Genomic DNA, 13,635 nt, shown 5'->3' with positions numbered 1-13,635 from the left:
TGTATTTATAGATTTCGGCCTAAATTTGCTTGTTTTGGGGTCATATTTCAGATTTACCAGTTGGCTGGCTTCTTTCAGAGCAGGTACTTTTCTGATTTTCGTGGGGAATTCCCCAAGATCATGTGATTATTTTAGCCACCGCACTGCCGTGCGCATGCGCACACGTTGAATGTGGCTTGCGGATATGGATCGGCCCAGCTGGTACACAGTGATGTCAAATGCCAGGGAAGTGAGGTCGAGTAGTTGCGGTTTATGTAGGACTGTGGCGGATCCGTGACAATGTTGGCGAGGTTGGCTTCTCGTGCCACCAACGTGGTGACCAAGTCTCCCGTTGCACTTAGTGTTCGCAATGACAGCCATTACCACCCTAGTGTGAATGGTGCCTTGACCCAGGATGAGGTTCTCTCACGCATGCAGAAGGACATCGAGACCAGAGACCACGAACGGTTTCGTTGGCAGAGAATGAACATGCCGTTCACGCAGACCTATGTCGTTGCCGACAATGGATTTGAGTACTGCCGAGGTGGCATTCCCGGATGGCTTTGGATGCTTATAGGAACTGTGACTCTCTCTGCTACATCCTACAAGGTACGAACATGAAATTTCGTATTCAACCCTTTTTCGAAAAAGTCGTGAACGACTACGTCTGTACTGTTGTGCATGGCCCCATCGGGCGACTTTCGCAGTCATATTCTACCGTGCTGCAGCTTTGCAACTACTGCTGTGTGAATAGACTGAAATGAAATGAAACAGTAACTGGTACAGGTCTACTCTCCATATAACGTAATCTCTGGGACCACGCAAACATTATGTTATATCAAGAGTTATGTTATGTAGAAAACCGTGTGTAAAATACAAGGTGCACCTCAAAATGAAGGGTATTACAAGGCGGGTTCAACCGTGCAAACATATACACACTGTTTGTCTGTACCACCATCGACATCAGATACCATCAATGCTGCAGAATATATGCACATAGGACTAAACTGGCTAGCTACGGCTACAGCTTGATTGTACCGCGCACGTGAATCTACGTTGTATCGAGAGTGTACACGTCGGGGACTGCGCCGTAGGGTGCGTTATGCCGAGGTTTACGTTATGTAGGACTAAACTGGCCTAAAATGCCTAGCTACAGCTACCGCTTGATCATACCGTGCACGTGAATTTATGTTGTATCGAGAGTGCGCACGTCGGGGACCGCCGTAGCGTGTGTTATGTCGAGGTTTATGTTATGTAGGATTATGTTGTGTAGAACAAATTTTGTATGGGAGTGATGCTGTTTCGGCGCGGGATTTGATTTTTTTATGTACTAACAAGGTTTATGTACAAGTGAGAGTTGTTATATCGAGAGCAGACCTGTAGTACGCTCCCATAGTTTGTTTCAGCAATGCGTGGGTATTCCATCTGGGACTGTCCCCTCCTGAGTGCATTTTTCGTATATTAGGTGAGCTAATCGAGTCACTCGAGTACTAGAAATCTTGGCACTTTTCCTCGCAGCGCTATCGCTGCTGCGGCACTGAACATGCACTCACACGGATAAACAAGCACACACACATACACACGCACACACACACACACACCCTACATGAAGAAGTTAGGCCTCGGATAACCATCATCGTGTCCAATGATGACATCAATTACGCCGTGTCCATGTACAGTCAACTTCGCCTATAACGACACTTGCGGGGCATCAGAAAAGTGTCCTTATTCGCGAAGTGTCATTATACCCGAAGTCTCATACGTAGTACAGTTAGATGGGACTTTGCTCTGGGCATGGGAATTCTGTCGTTATATCCGCTGTCGTTATTAGCGAAGTTCAGGGCTCACGGTTGTGTACAAATACGTGGGCGCCATTTTGTTTCTGGCCAGCTCACGCGACGACAGGTCGACTGTCACGCGACCACAGCTCGACCACCCCTTGTACACAAACTCTAGCCATCTCGCAGCGCATTTTCAGTGCGACACATGCCTCTTCAAAATAGAATAAGGTAGCACGGGTAGACAGTACGACACTGAAAATTTGGGTGGAACCAGGCAAGATGTGAACTAGGGGTTCAACCGAAGGAATTTTTGATTTTGGCCCTGGGAAACTAAAGATATGGTCACAAAGTCCGTGAATGCTCTACAGCGATCCCTTCATCTAGTACTAAACTGTAGCTTAGTATCTACTGAAGATTTTGAGCCATCGATTGTCAAAATCGGCCAATATTGTGCTACCTTATACTGTTTTGAAGTGAGCTAAGTCGGCAGGGGCGCACGCGAACTCCCGTGCGCGACGACAAGGAAGGAAGCCTGTGCATATGCGTTGTACGATGCGGAAACTACACAAGCGAGGCAGCAGCAAGGCGTTTTTTTGCAATGTTTCCTCCGTGACTGACAAACTCTTGAAATATTATTCACCGTTTGCTGTCTTGCTCATCGGCGCTCTACTGCTGTGTGCTTCAGCAGCTATGGCGAACCGAAAATACATGACCAGTACAACGGCGAAGCCATTTGATTCGTCCTCTTGCAACGAAACAGAGTGGCAAATCAAATAATTCACAACTCTCCATCGTCACTTCTCACAGCAGCGTGGCACGGCTCTTTCACTCGTGTAAGTGCATTTACAAAACGCTCTGAGAACAGAGATAACGAACTAGAACACGGTGTGAGTCTTTGCTTCATTCCATCAAGGAGCTCTTGTCCTCTACCTCTCCTCACCTGCGCCAGTGCATCAGCGGACGACATAGATGTCGATCCCTTTCTCAGCAAAGACTCGGCGGCAGAACTCGCGACTTCTCATCGCAGGACTCAGCGTGCGAACGAACTGTCTGAAGCCTTCGGCTTACGAGGCCAGCACTGCTCGCAACACACTCGCTCGGAAAGAAGCAATAACAACAACAGTGAACGGCAACTAAAGTGAAACGCAAGTCCCCAGCCGGTCTCCGTCTTCCTCAGTTCTACTTCTTCTTGTCAGTCACCAGGCCACTGCAATCAGCTCTCTCGATCGAGTCCTTGCTGTGCTCCGCGCCGCGTAGGCGTGCACTGCCGCGTGCATAGCTCGAGTCACGCGAGCTCATTTCTATGGTGATCAGATTTCAAGATGTCCTCCCACGTGGGCCACGTAATCGAGTTTTGGCATCCCAACCGTGAGCCCTGAAGTTGACTGTACACAGTGAAAGGGAGCCATATGGCATCTGAGGAGATAGCACTGTGGTCGTGTGGAGAGGAATGTGAAGCGATGTGGGTTTTCTTCCCGTCTGTCAATTCAAGTCACCCTCGGGTAGCCGTGGTCAGCAGGTCGAGGCTGCAATGTCAATTGGCATAGACAGTGAGTCACATAGAATGCCCAAGTCCATGTAATTCAAAGAGGTATTATATCCCCCATGTCGTCTCCCTTCGCGGCGCAACTCCTCTAGAATGTAGTTGTGCTGGAATGTACCTGATTAAACAGCTTGTACGATGAGATCTTGACCACCTGTCACACATATGCGAAGATTGAAGCACGATTAATCACCCATGAAAGAAGAATATGGCATGACTCTACACGCAGATTCTAGGTGGGTCATGCTCATGACAGTTCCTGCTTCAAGGGAACGTGCGAGCTGAAATCAGATCTGCAGATACATGTACATGTACCTGTCCCCATAGAATATCACGGAAGACTTTCTCAGAAAACTGAGGGGTGGGATGAAGAAAATTGTGTCAAACAGCGGTGAATGCTTACAACTTGTGGCACTAAGCATACAGAGAAGCAGGCCCGGTGGGCGAAGTCGGTCTCGTGCGGGGGGGGGGGGGGTGTTCCCCTGGGAACAAATTGAAAAATCCGGTCAGGAAAAGCAGAATTTGGCCCTTTCACAAGTTTTCACATCCCACTACAGGGAATCATTTTGCATGGACATCAATGCAATCATTGCATCATGTGTATGTGAAAGAATGCTGTCAGCGTCACAGACAACTCCCAAGAACAGAAGTAAAACTGACACGAAGATAGGAATTAAAGTCACAAACAGCTCTCACCACGCTTTCTCTAAAACAAAAACCGGCTATGATCGTCCTGGCAGAACATGAACTTCGAAATGCACACGGAGAGCAAGTGCACGTAATTTCGAGCATCAGCCATGATAGTCCTAGTACTGTACATGTAATAGAATCTACGCACGAGGTTCTACATGTACCATCACGGCTGGTGCTTGACCTTTGGACAGTTTCTGAACCGAGTGGTGCACGCAGCTGCTCAGATACTGACGATCTGTCCACATTGTGCTGCATGCACTCTGCACTGCTGTTTGCATGCATGTATGCATGATACCCAGAATCTTTTCTCCGCGTATTTAGAGGTATCCCAGGGGGTGGCCTCAGTCCGGGTTAGTCCGGTGACAACTGTGCCAACTGGACTGGGTCCGACGGCCCTGAAAAATATGTTGATTTTCATATTTACAACACTCAATCTATCTGGATGGTGGATGCAACAAGCATGACATCAATGCCTTCCAGCGAGTCATTGACCATTGTTTTCTGCCGTTTTGTTGCTTCTTTCATTCAGTTCATCAAAGACCGTTTCCATGACCCATACATCTTCCAGCAAAACCCCGGCCCTGACTTGGAGGAGTATCACCGTATCAAGGACCGATTGGCTTCCGAGCCCGACTTCTGGAACTGGGACGAGCGCGATGCTGCCAAGACGGAATAACATGTTTGCCTCTTCTTTAAAAAAGCTGTTTTTTTTATTCAATTATGCTTGCTCCTGCCATGTGACCAAGCTACTTAGCCTAGACAAAGGGAAATCATAGAGTTGCCACCTCCAATAAAAACGGCTCTGTGTGTCAGTGTATTTGTGACTGACCTTGTGTGGGTGCTGGCATGGTCCTCCGGGTTTAAGGTGCGTAGAACAGGTCGGATTATTTGCACTCAGTGGCTGTACGGTTTGTCTTGTTTCCTCTTCTCGCGCACTGACTTCCACTTCTCATTGTAGTGCAGCATTCTAGCAAAATGGGTAATCGTCTACTAATTGCCCTAGCAAAATGCATAGTTGGCACATATGCCTGCAGCGGGGGAGTCAGTTGTTATCCTCAGCCAATATTGTCTAAGCAACGATCATGTGTCATGTAACAATAGCATTTGATGGCAATCCTAGACGCAAATGAAGAATAAAAGGCGGGTATGTTAAAACTTGTGGCAGGGTCATTGGAAATTATTGTTAACTCCGGGGTCGAGTAGTAGTTGCCTTGGCGTTGACATGCAAGTCGAAGACTGAAACCAGCGGAGTTGCCAGCTAGGGAGCTTCAGCCCCCTGGCACAGGCTGAGGACCTCCCTGTCCCTGCTATCAAAACAACTTGTACCTTGCTTGTACGACATACCTGTAAACTCCAGGGTTATCATGTACTTATACCGGTAATTGTAACTTTGTTACGTAGTCTGCATACGGCAACAATCTACAGTACGACTCTTAGACGTCTACTCTTTCTGCTACTGAATACTACAGGCCAGACCGCAGTGTGCGTCCAGCAGGGAGCCCTACACATACGGTATGTTATATACAGAAGCCTTGCTTGGTAGTTTAACATGTTTTTCGATTTTGACAGCATGTTACAAGGCGAGGACGCGTAGTGCTCCTGACTACAACCATAACCCGGTTGGCAGAGTCCCGGTCTTGTGTACGGTTCAAATGGTCGCAAGACCGGGACTCTGCCAACCGGGTTATGGTTGTAGTCAGGAGCACTACGCGTCCTCGCCTTGTAACATGCTGTCAAAATCGAAAAACATACGGTATGTGTAGGGCTCCCTGGTGTCCACTGCATGTGTTGAAAACACTACTTTGAAGCAGGGAGTCGTAAAATACCGATATTTTACGACTCCCTGCTTTGAAGTACGCTCTGTTTCGCTGTGCATTATTATTATTATTTATTCATATTTTGATAGGGCAATCCCCACAGACTCAAGGTCTTCTTACGGGGTACCCTAAGAATGAAAGTAATGCATGGCGAAATAGGGATGGCGATGCAGCAGTGCGGATATCGGATGGAGCACTATTCCATCTGTCTGCAGCCAAATAAGAGAGAGAAAACAGACCGTAACGTGAATAAACTCGGGGTAAAACAAGACCATTGGAGGCGTGAAGGCGGGTCCGACATTGCAAAGTGTTCGCTGCTGAAGAGCGAAGTACAAAGAGGTCTCGAAGAAGGACACTGGTCTGGCCTAGGACGCAACGGAAAACAACTGAGTACAATTTTAAACTGAAGCGGACTGAAATTGGCATTAAAGAGAAGCGTGCGAGAATTGGGGCTGAATGGGAGGACGAGGGGTAACCAAACACTATCCGTAATGCACGTTTACTGATCTTGATCAGGTTATCATATTCTGTGGTGCGAAGACAGTGTACATATGCATTACTCGCATACTCAAGAGTGGATTGTATGAAGGATAAGTAGAATGTACGTTTAGCTCGGGTGGTCAGGAGGCGACGTGTTCTGTACATGGTACTTAGCTTGGCGCCAACTTTCCTCCGGAGGGCTGCAACTTGTGGTTTAAAGGATAGATGTTCATCAATGACCAAGCCAAGGTGTTTTACGCTCAAAGCTGAGGAAATACTAATACCGTCGAGCATTAGGGGCGGCTAGCCGGAGTGGTCGGAGTACGGATATGCATGTACTGAGTCTTTGCGGTATTGAGTTTGAGACCACGCTCAGAGAGATAATAGGCAACGTGAGCAATGTCTCTTTCCAAGGTAACTACGGCTTGCTCTGCACATGAATTGGCAGCGTATAGTGCAGTGTCATCTGCATACAGCAACGTGGTCGACTGCTTAACATGGCAGGGAAGGGAGCGGGTGTAAGTCGTGAATAATAGTGGTCCCAGGACGGACCCTTGTGGGACGCCACGGGTGCAGTGGTATGGCTCACCTGGGGAAGACTGGGGAGTTACGACTCTCTGGGTTTTGTCTGCCAGGTAGCTCTGAAACCAGGAGAGAACTGTGTCTCCAAGGCCACAATCAAATAGTTCAGAGACTAGAAGTGTGTGATCTACACAGTCAAACGCTTTACTTAGATCAAGGAATGCAGCTGCTACGCACTGGCCTTTATCTAGACACCTGTGCCAACGGTCGACACAGAGGGTGAGAGCATCCTCGCAGGAGTGGGAACGCCGGTATGCAAATTGTTGAGGCGGTAAAAGGTCAGGCTCAGATTGAATATATGTCTGCAGCTGTTCGTAGACAACGCGCTCCAATATCTTCGATGCCACAGGCAATAGGGATATCGGACGGTAATTAGCTGCCTGGGTGCGATCTCCTTTCTTGAACACTGGACAGATGTCTGCTGCTTTGAAGCCCGTGGGGAATTGTCCTTTTTGAAGAGACTCGTTGACGATAGTAGTGAGGGAACTAGCAATGTACTCATGGTTACTCTTCAGGAGGACTGGTGGTAGCCCATCGGAGCCGGTAGCCTTCCACGTTTTCAAACGTCTGAGCATACTGGAGATGGTGTTTACAGAGACTGGCTTGAAGGATATGAAGGCTCACTGGATTGGTGGCCCAGCGGGTCGTCTGGCAGCTGAAGTAGAGGAGTCTGGGCTGGTGACCTGCGCTTCAAATACCGTGGTCAGGGCAGACGGGTCGACGGGAAGAGTAGCTGGGAGCTTATGCCTTATGGCGACCTAGGAGGCGGTTCAGTACTTTCCACTGAGCATGTGCGTTTGCGGCATTCGATGAGAACTGGCGGATGTAATAAGCTTCTCTCAGCCTACGGTTGAGAAGAGTTCCAGCGCGTCTGGCAGCACGGAAATCTGCCTCTTCTTCTGCCTCCCTACTTGTAGTGGCTGCCGAAGCTGGCACTCCCCGTCATTAATTAATTGCAGTCTTTAGTTCTTTAACATTATTATTTGCCATGGCGACCCCGTAAGCCCAATTAGCTGGCAGGGTTGGGCCTTTTTCTTTTGCTTCACATGTGTAGCATTTCACGGTTTCTGCTCAGTTTGACATGTACGTGTACTACATATCCATATCGTGAAGCTCACATGGCGCAAAAAAAAGATTCGTACATCTTCTGGCTAAAAAAACCAATTAATTATTTGAAGTACTTGTACACAATGATCAATCAACGACTGCGGATATAACGACAATTCGCGAATAACGACAGAATTTCCATGCCTGCAACTTGTAGAGCAAAGTCCCATCTAACTGTAATACATAATGAGACTTCGGGTACATGCATACCGGTATTAAGGACACTTCACGAATAAGGACGCTTTTCTGATGCCCCGCCGAGTGTCGTTATACGCAAAGTTGACTACCGGTACGTAGTAAGCAGAAATTTCAAGAAGAGAGAGAGAGAGAGTGTGATTTGGCCCGGAAAGACACTCGGCTGTTTTGTGTTATACAATGTACATGCATGTACTGACGTCTCTGGCGCGTGGGACCAAACGAACACCGCAGAACATGTTAACAGTGTGTTGAGCGAAACTTACGATAGCCTATAGCGGATGTGTATGCGGAATATGTTACAGCGAGAAAACTTTGTACGAAGTAATGCATTAAGGAGGCTCCGAACAGTTGCGCAGCGCAGTGTAAAAAGGGCACCTCCGAAATCTGTTTTTTGCCGCGAGATTCGAAAAATGTTGTGTTCCATGCGGAAACAAGCTGTTGTTCAGAAAGAAGTTTTTTGATTTCTCTGTGCTCGCAGTTGTTCCAGGATGTAGTTCTACTCGTTGAAGTGTTTCTGTAGCCGTGGCTGTTTCTACGCTGGAAAGAATCCCTGGCCATGGCTAATGCAAAACAAAGGCAGTTCCTACGCTGCTTGATTTTTTTGTGAAAACTTTGTTGAAGCGGTACGATGTGGCCACGAAGAACAAAATTACTGACGAAGAAGGGTGAGAAAAGCAGGCTGAAGTCAGTGAAGACATCGATGTCGAACGTAGTGATACTAGTACTGGTACTGGAATTTAGCATGGACTACCTGTGGAGCGTGAAGTGGCTGCCCACTCGCTGGTAAGTGGACCCACTTGCAGCTCCAGTCGCACGAGTGCCGTTTGAAACTTTCTGTGGATCCTAGAGTATCCTGAGCTCAGTGGACGACGCATCTCAGAGCTGCTGAACTTGGGCTACTGCCCCTGTAGGAATGACGTTCGTGTCAACCACTGTACTGCACTGATGGTGTAAGGAAAACGCTGGACAGAAGCTTGTGTTCTGAACCAGGGACGAACTTCTAAATCCTGCTTTTGTAAAAATGGGGATGCCACAACTAAGATGTGCACATTCAGGTGTGTATTGGGTAAATGCCTGTGGTTGATTATTTTGAATCCTTTCCTATGCGCAAGTACATGCGTTTGTGTGTGTGTGTGTGTGTACGCGCGCGCGAGTGTGTGTGTGTGTACGCGCGCGCGCGCGCGTGTGTGTGTGTGTGTGTACGCACATGCGCGCGCGTGTGTGTGTGTGTGTGTGTGTGTGTGCAAGCTGTTGAAAGGTGTAATCCGAGCACAAGTTGCTATGTCTAACGTAGTTTGTTCGCTATCCTAGCTTCAGCGTTGGGCAGGTGTATGAGTGTGTGTGTACGCACGTGTGTGTGTGTGCGCGCGTGCTCGTGCCCGCATGTGTGGGTTCGCACGCAATGTTGATCTGGGTTATGCACATGTCCCCACGAGTGCACTGTGTGCATGTGCATGCAAATGTTTGTGTACATGTATGTGTGTATGCACGTGCGTGTGCAAAGCTAGGTGTGGAAGGGGGGGGGGGGGGGGGGGGGCTCACGGTGCTGGTTCTGTATGCCTCTCCTCTCTAGTGTCCGCAAGGACAGTGTGGTAATGGCTTTACAGTACAGGAGTTGCATGTGAATGCGCATTTGTGAACCGTATTTGAGACACAACAAGAATTGCCGAGAGAGCATGACAGTACACTACATGTATATCGTATGTGTGCACGCCAGCGTGTGTAGATGCATATTGCCCTTCATGCGATGTTTTTCTGGAGTCTGCTGCTATCAACGCAAGTGACAACCAGCAAATGCATGCCCAGTGCAGTGGCTGGTCTTCATGCTTTTATTTACACTAAGTCCTACTATGGACTAGTAGTGTTACAATGATGCGTGCACGAGAGTGCGTGCATGTGGGTGGGTGTTTATATGTGCGTGCGTACGCGTGTGAGTGTTTAGTGTGCCTTATTTTGAATGCCTGCTTTCACATTATTCATGTGCCAGTTTCATGGTCGAGGTTGTTATGAAACCTCGCTGCCTTACATGTACATGTACACTACTCGTATATCAATGTGCTAGGACTGAAGGCTACATGACATACATGTAATGATGCATGTACCTTTCCAAGCACAGACTGTCTGGTATGTCCAAAGGAGGTTGCAGCATGAAAATAACTTCTTCTAAAATAATATTACCATACTACCATGTCATTGGTAGTGATATTTAGTCAAGAAGGCAAGAATGGTCAGATTTTCTAAAAATGCTATTTTCAGAATTGGCCTAAAAATACCATGTTTTGATACCTATATTGTTTGGTAGGGGCCTAAAGTGCCTGGTGACACCATCAAAACTGTCCATTATCGGTTTCCTTGGGGCTCAAGGATCACAGAAAGACACAAAAATCAATATGTCCATGGACAAAATGTTGCAGGCTGAACCATTTCACAATTCCGCCCCCGATGGAAATTTCGGTACCCGTAATTTCGAAAAAGTGGCTCGCCAAGGGCAAAACTAAGACACAGTCTATCTTGTGTAGCCAAGATACCTCCAAATGTGGTTCTTAAACATATGATGAAGAAAATGCTTAGTATCCTCCTTCCAGGAGGCTTCTTTGGGTCTAAAAGCAAATTTTTTTACCATTTTTTTTGCCGAAAATCAAGAAATTGTACACTCACTAAATACACCAGAATACCTCTTATATGCCTGGTGACCCTACCTAAAAACTATACCAAATTGAAGAAGAGACATCACTCCACCATTCTATGCATAAAAAACAGGGTGTCCATGGACCTTTTATTTTTACTTCTTTAGGTGGGAGCCTCCTTAATGCGTATTTTACGACTCCCTGCTGCTGATCTGATGCTCAGATCATGAGCTGGCTTTGTACTAGGTGGCTGCACACCAGGGAGTCGTCAAATACCGGTATTTGACGACTCCCTGCATGCTGCACACGATCGTACGAGTGTATTTTCAAACAATTACCTGGGAATGAGGGCATACGTTCGATCATCGCACAACAAACATTGAAAACATTCAAAAGTAAAAATAAACTCTCTTTTTTGTCGTTTCGTACATCACAATGATCTCCACAATCACAACTCGAGTGATAATGAGCTTTTGAGTTTAGTATCAATTTATTTGGGAGTAGAGTTTTCGATTTGGTTTTGCTCCAAGGCTGTACGTGCCAATGGAGACCCTCTTGGAGCAACAGCGGCGCTACCATGAGGAGCGTGAGCGCCTCGAGGAGGCGATGGCGCAAGAAAAACTTTTGAAGAAACCAGTTCTCAAAGAAAGGATCAACTCAGACCATCGGGTGGATCAGTACCTGCGGAGGTATCAAGAGTGCACTGATACGCTGCATGACCTCTACGAGGACAACGATGGCCTCCGGAAGAAGGAGATCGCAGCGCTCTCAGGCCCAAATGAGCTTGCAGAGTTCTACACACGTCTGAGACATATCAGAGACTGGCATCGTAAGTTTCCGAACGAGGTGCAGGAACCCATGCAATATGAATTTCTGAAAATGAAGGAGTCAGGCGAGGATGACAGCGCTCCAGTTGTGTTCACTGATGAGGAGGGCTACGGGAAGTATCTGGACCTGCATGAGTGCTACCGCAAATTTATCAATTTGAAGTTCACGGAAAAGGTCGATTACGTCACCTACCTGAAGAACATCGACCGGCTATTTGATATTCCCAAAGAAAAGAAGTCGCCCGAGTACCGCCGCTATTTAGAAGGTCTGCTTGACTACCTCATGGATTACTGCCAGCGCGTTTTCCCACTAACCGACTTGGCTGCTGAGTTTGAGCGCGTGCAGGTTGAGTTTGAGGAGAAATGGGAAGGTGGTACGTTCCAAGGCTGGCAGAAGGACGCGGAGAGTGCCATGGCAAAGCAGTCTGGTGCTCATCTAGATCTGTCGGCGTTTTCGTCGTCGGAAGAACTCGCATCGCTTGGTCTTGATCGTCTCAAGTCTGCGCTTCAGGCACTGGGGTTAAAGTGTGGTGGCACATTAGATCAACGTGCACAACGTCTATTTGCTGCCAAGGACAACCAGGTAGACGGGGCTGCCGCTGCTGCCACTTCCACCAAGGGTGGCCGTAGTGCTGCACAAAAGCAAAAGAGCCTTGCCAGTCTGGAGGCCAAGGTCTACTACCTGTTTGAAGTGCTCGGAGAGCAGCGGCTGGACACTTGTGAGAACGTCGAACGTCGTCAGGCCAGAACCGCTGACGAGCTAGAGGAGGACGCACAAGCAGCAGATGCTCTGGATTCGGATGACTCGGACGACGATGAGTCCACACCGTACAACCCCAAGAACCTGCCGCTCGGCTGGGACGGCAAGCCCATTCCTTACTGGCTGTACAAGCTGCACGGCCTTAACATGACCTACGAGTGCGAGATCTGTGGTAACTTCAAGTACCGTGGACCCAAGGCCTTCCAGCGACACTTCTCCGAATGGAGACATGCCCACGGTATGCGCTGCTTGGGCATTCCGAATACTGCTCATTTCGCCAACGTCACATCCATTGACGATGCACAGAAGCTTTGGAACCGGCTGAAGGGCAGCAAAGAAAAGCTGCGCTGGATGCCGGATGCGGATGAAGAGTTTGAAGATTCCAGTGGCAACGTTGTCAACAAAAAGACATTTGAAGATCTCCAGCGTCAAGGTTTGTTGTAGTGCTTGACGTCTGGTCTTTACCCTTCTGTTGGCGCTCACCCCATGTGAAACGAAACTATTTTTAAACTTGTTTGTACATCTACATGACTGTGTGTGTGTGTGTGTGTGTGTGTGTGTGTGTGTGTGTGTGTGTGTGTGCGTGCGTGTGCGTGCGCGCGCGCTTATTTCGTCTATATGTGTGCACTGTACATAATTGATTGCATGAAAGAGTGGTATGCAGGCATTCCAACATTATTATGTCGTTACTAGTTTGCTGTTTGTCTTCTTTATGTGTTATGTATGCTTGTACATATGTCGAGAACGATCATAGACTGAGCTTCTTGATGAACATGTGTTAGAATCACTGTGTGCGTGTGTGTGTGTGCGCGCGTGTGCATGTTCAATTTCCAATCGAGAGGTTGTGGGTTCAATTCCCGATGATTATGGCCACATGCGAATTTCTTCGCTGTCTCTTTTCGACTGTTGACTCATTCCCGTGGGTGGTTGCCAACAGCCTGTGCATGCCGCAGGATGTGTGATGTGTTTGCATGAAAAACTGAGAAAATACCGAAAGTAGGTATTCAGTGGTGAAAAATCCTGCTGAAAAGCTGCGTGATTGATATGTGGCGGCAACTAACTTCTTCAGCTGTTCAAACTGTTGAATGGTGCCATCTCAGATCACAGCCGTATGGAGTACTGCTGGCTAGTACAGCCATGGCCAAAGAAATCAAACCCGCGTGCCGAAAGCATCGCCCCAAGCAGCCCTCGGATCAGTTTGAAATGGAAACGCGGCGCAACTTTCAACTCGCGGGTCGTAT

General features: G+C 47.9%; 2 protein-coding genes across 2 annotated transcripts; both read left to right on the top strand.

Moving 5' to 3' along the window:
* The first annotated feature begins 207 nt into the window (after nucleotides 1–207).
* Nucleotides 208–4,813, top strand: LOC135806901 (uncharacterized). The gene is made up of 2 exons (XM_065321063.1): nucleotides 208–588; nucleotides 4,526–4,813. The coding sequence occupies exons 1-2, from the start codon at nucleotides 280–282 to the stop codon at nucleotides 4,670–4,672; spliced, it is 456 nt and encodes a 151-aa protein (XP_065177135.1). The 5' UTR covers nucleotides 208–279; the 3' UTR covers nucleotides 4,673–4,813.
* A 6,414-nt stretch (nucleotides 4,814–11,227) lies between these two features.
* On the top strand, nucleotides 11,228–13,294 carry LOC135819167 (splicing factor 3A subunit 3-like). The gene has a single exon (XM_065332329.1). The coding sequence runs from the start codon at nucleotides 11,351–11,353 to the stop codon at nucleotides 12,836–12,838; it is 1,488 nt and encodes a 495-aa protein (XP_065188401.1). The 5' UTR covers nucleotides 11,228–11,350; the 3' UTR covers nucleotides 12,839–13,294.
* The last annotated feature ends 341 nt before the right edge of the window (nucleotides 13,295–13,635 follow it).

This window comes from Sycon ciliatum, chromosome 1 (genome assembly GCF_964019385.1).
Source record: "Sycon ciliatum chromosome 1, ocSycCili1.1, whole genome shotgun sequence".
In the NCBI taxonomy this organism is placed as follows: domain Eukaryota; kingdom Metazoa; phylum Porifera; class Calcarea; order Leucosolenida; family Sycettidae; genus Sycon; species Sycon ciliatum.
This window is presented reverse-complemented; position numbering and strand designations above follow the sequence as displayed.

Excerpts from the sequence above, each read along its gene's own strand:
- LOC135806901 (XM_065321063.1), top strand. The coding sequence starts at position 280 with ATGTTGGCGAGGTTGGCTTCTCGTGCCACCAACGTGGTGACCAAGTCT. Across the intron at positions 589-4,525 it reads TCTCTGCTACATCCTACAAG|TTCATCAAAGACCGTTTCCA; the intron begins GTACGAACATGA and ends TCTTTCATTCAG.
- LOC135819167 (XM_065332329.1), top strand. The coding sequence starts at position 11,351 with ATGGAGACCCTCTTGGAGCAACAGCGGCGCTACCATGAGGAGCGTGAG.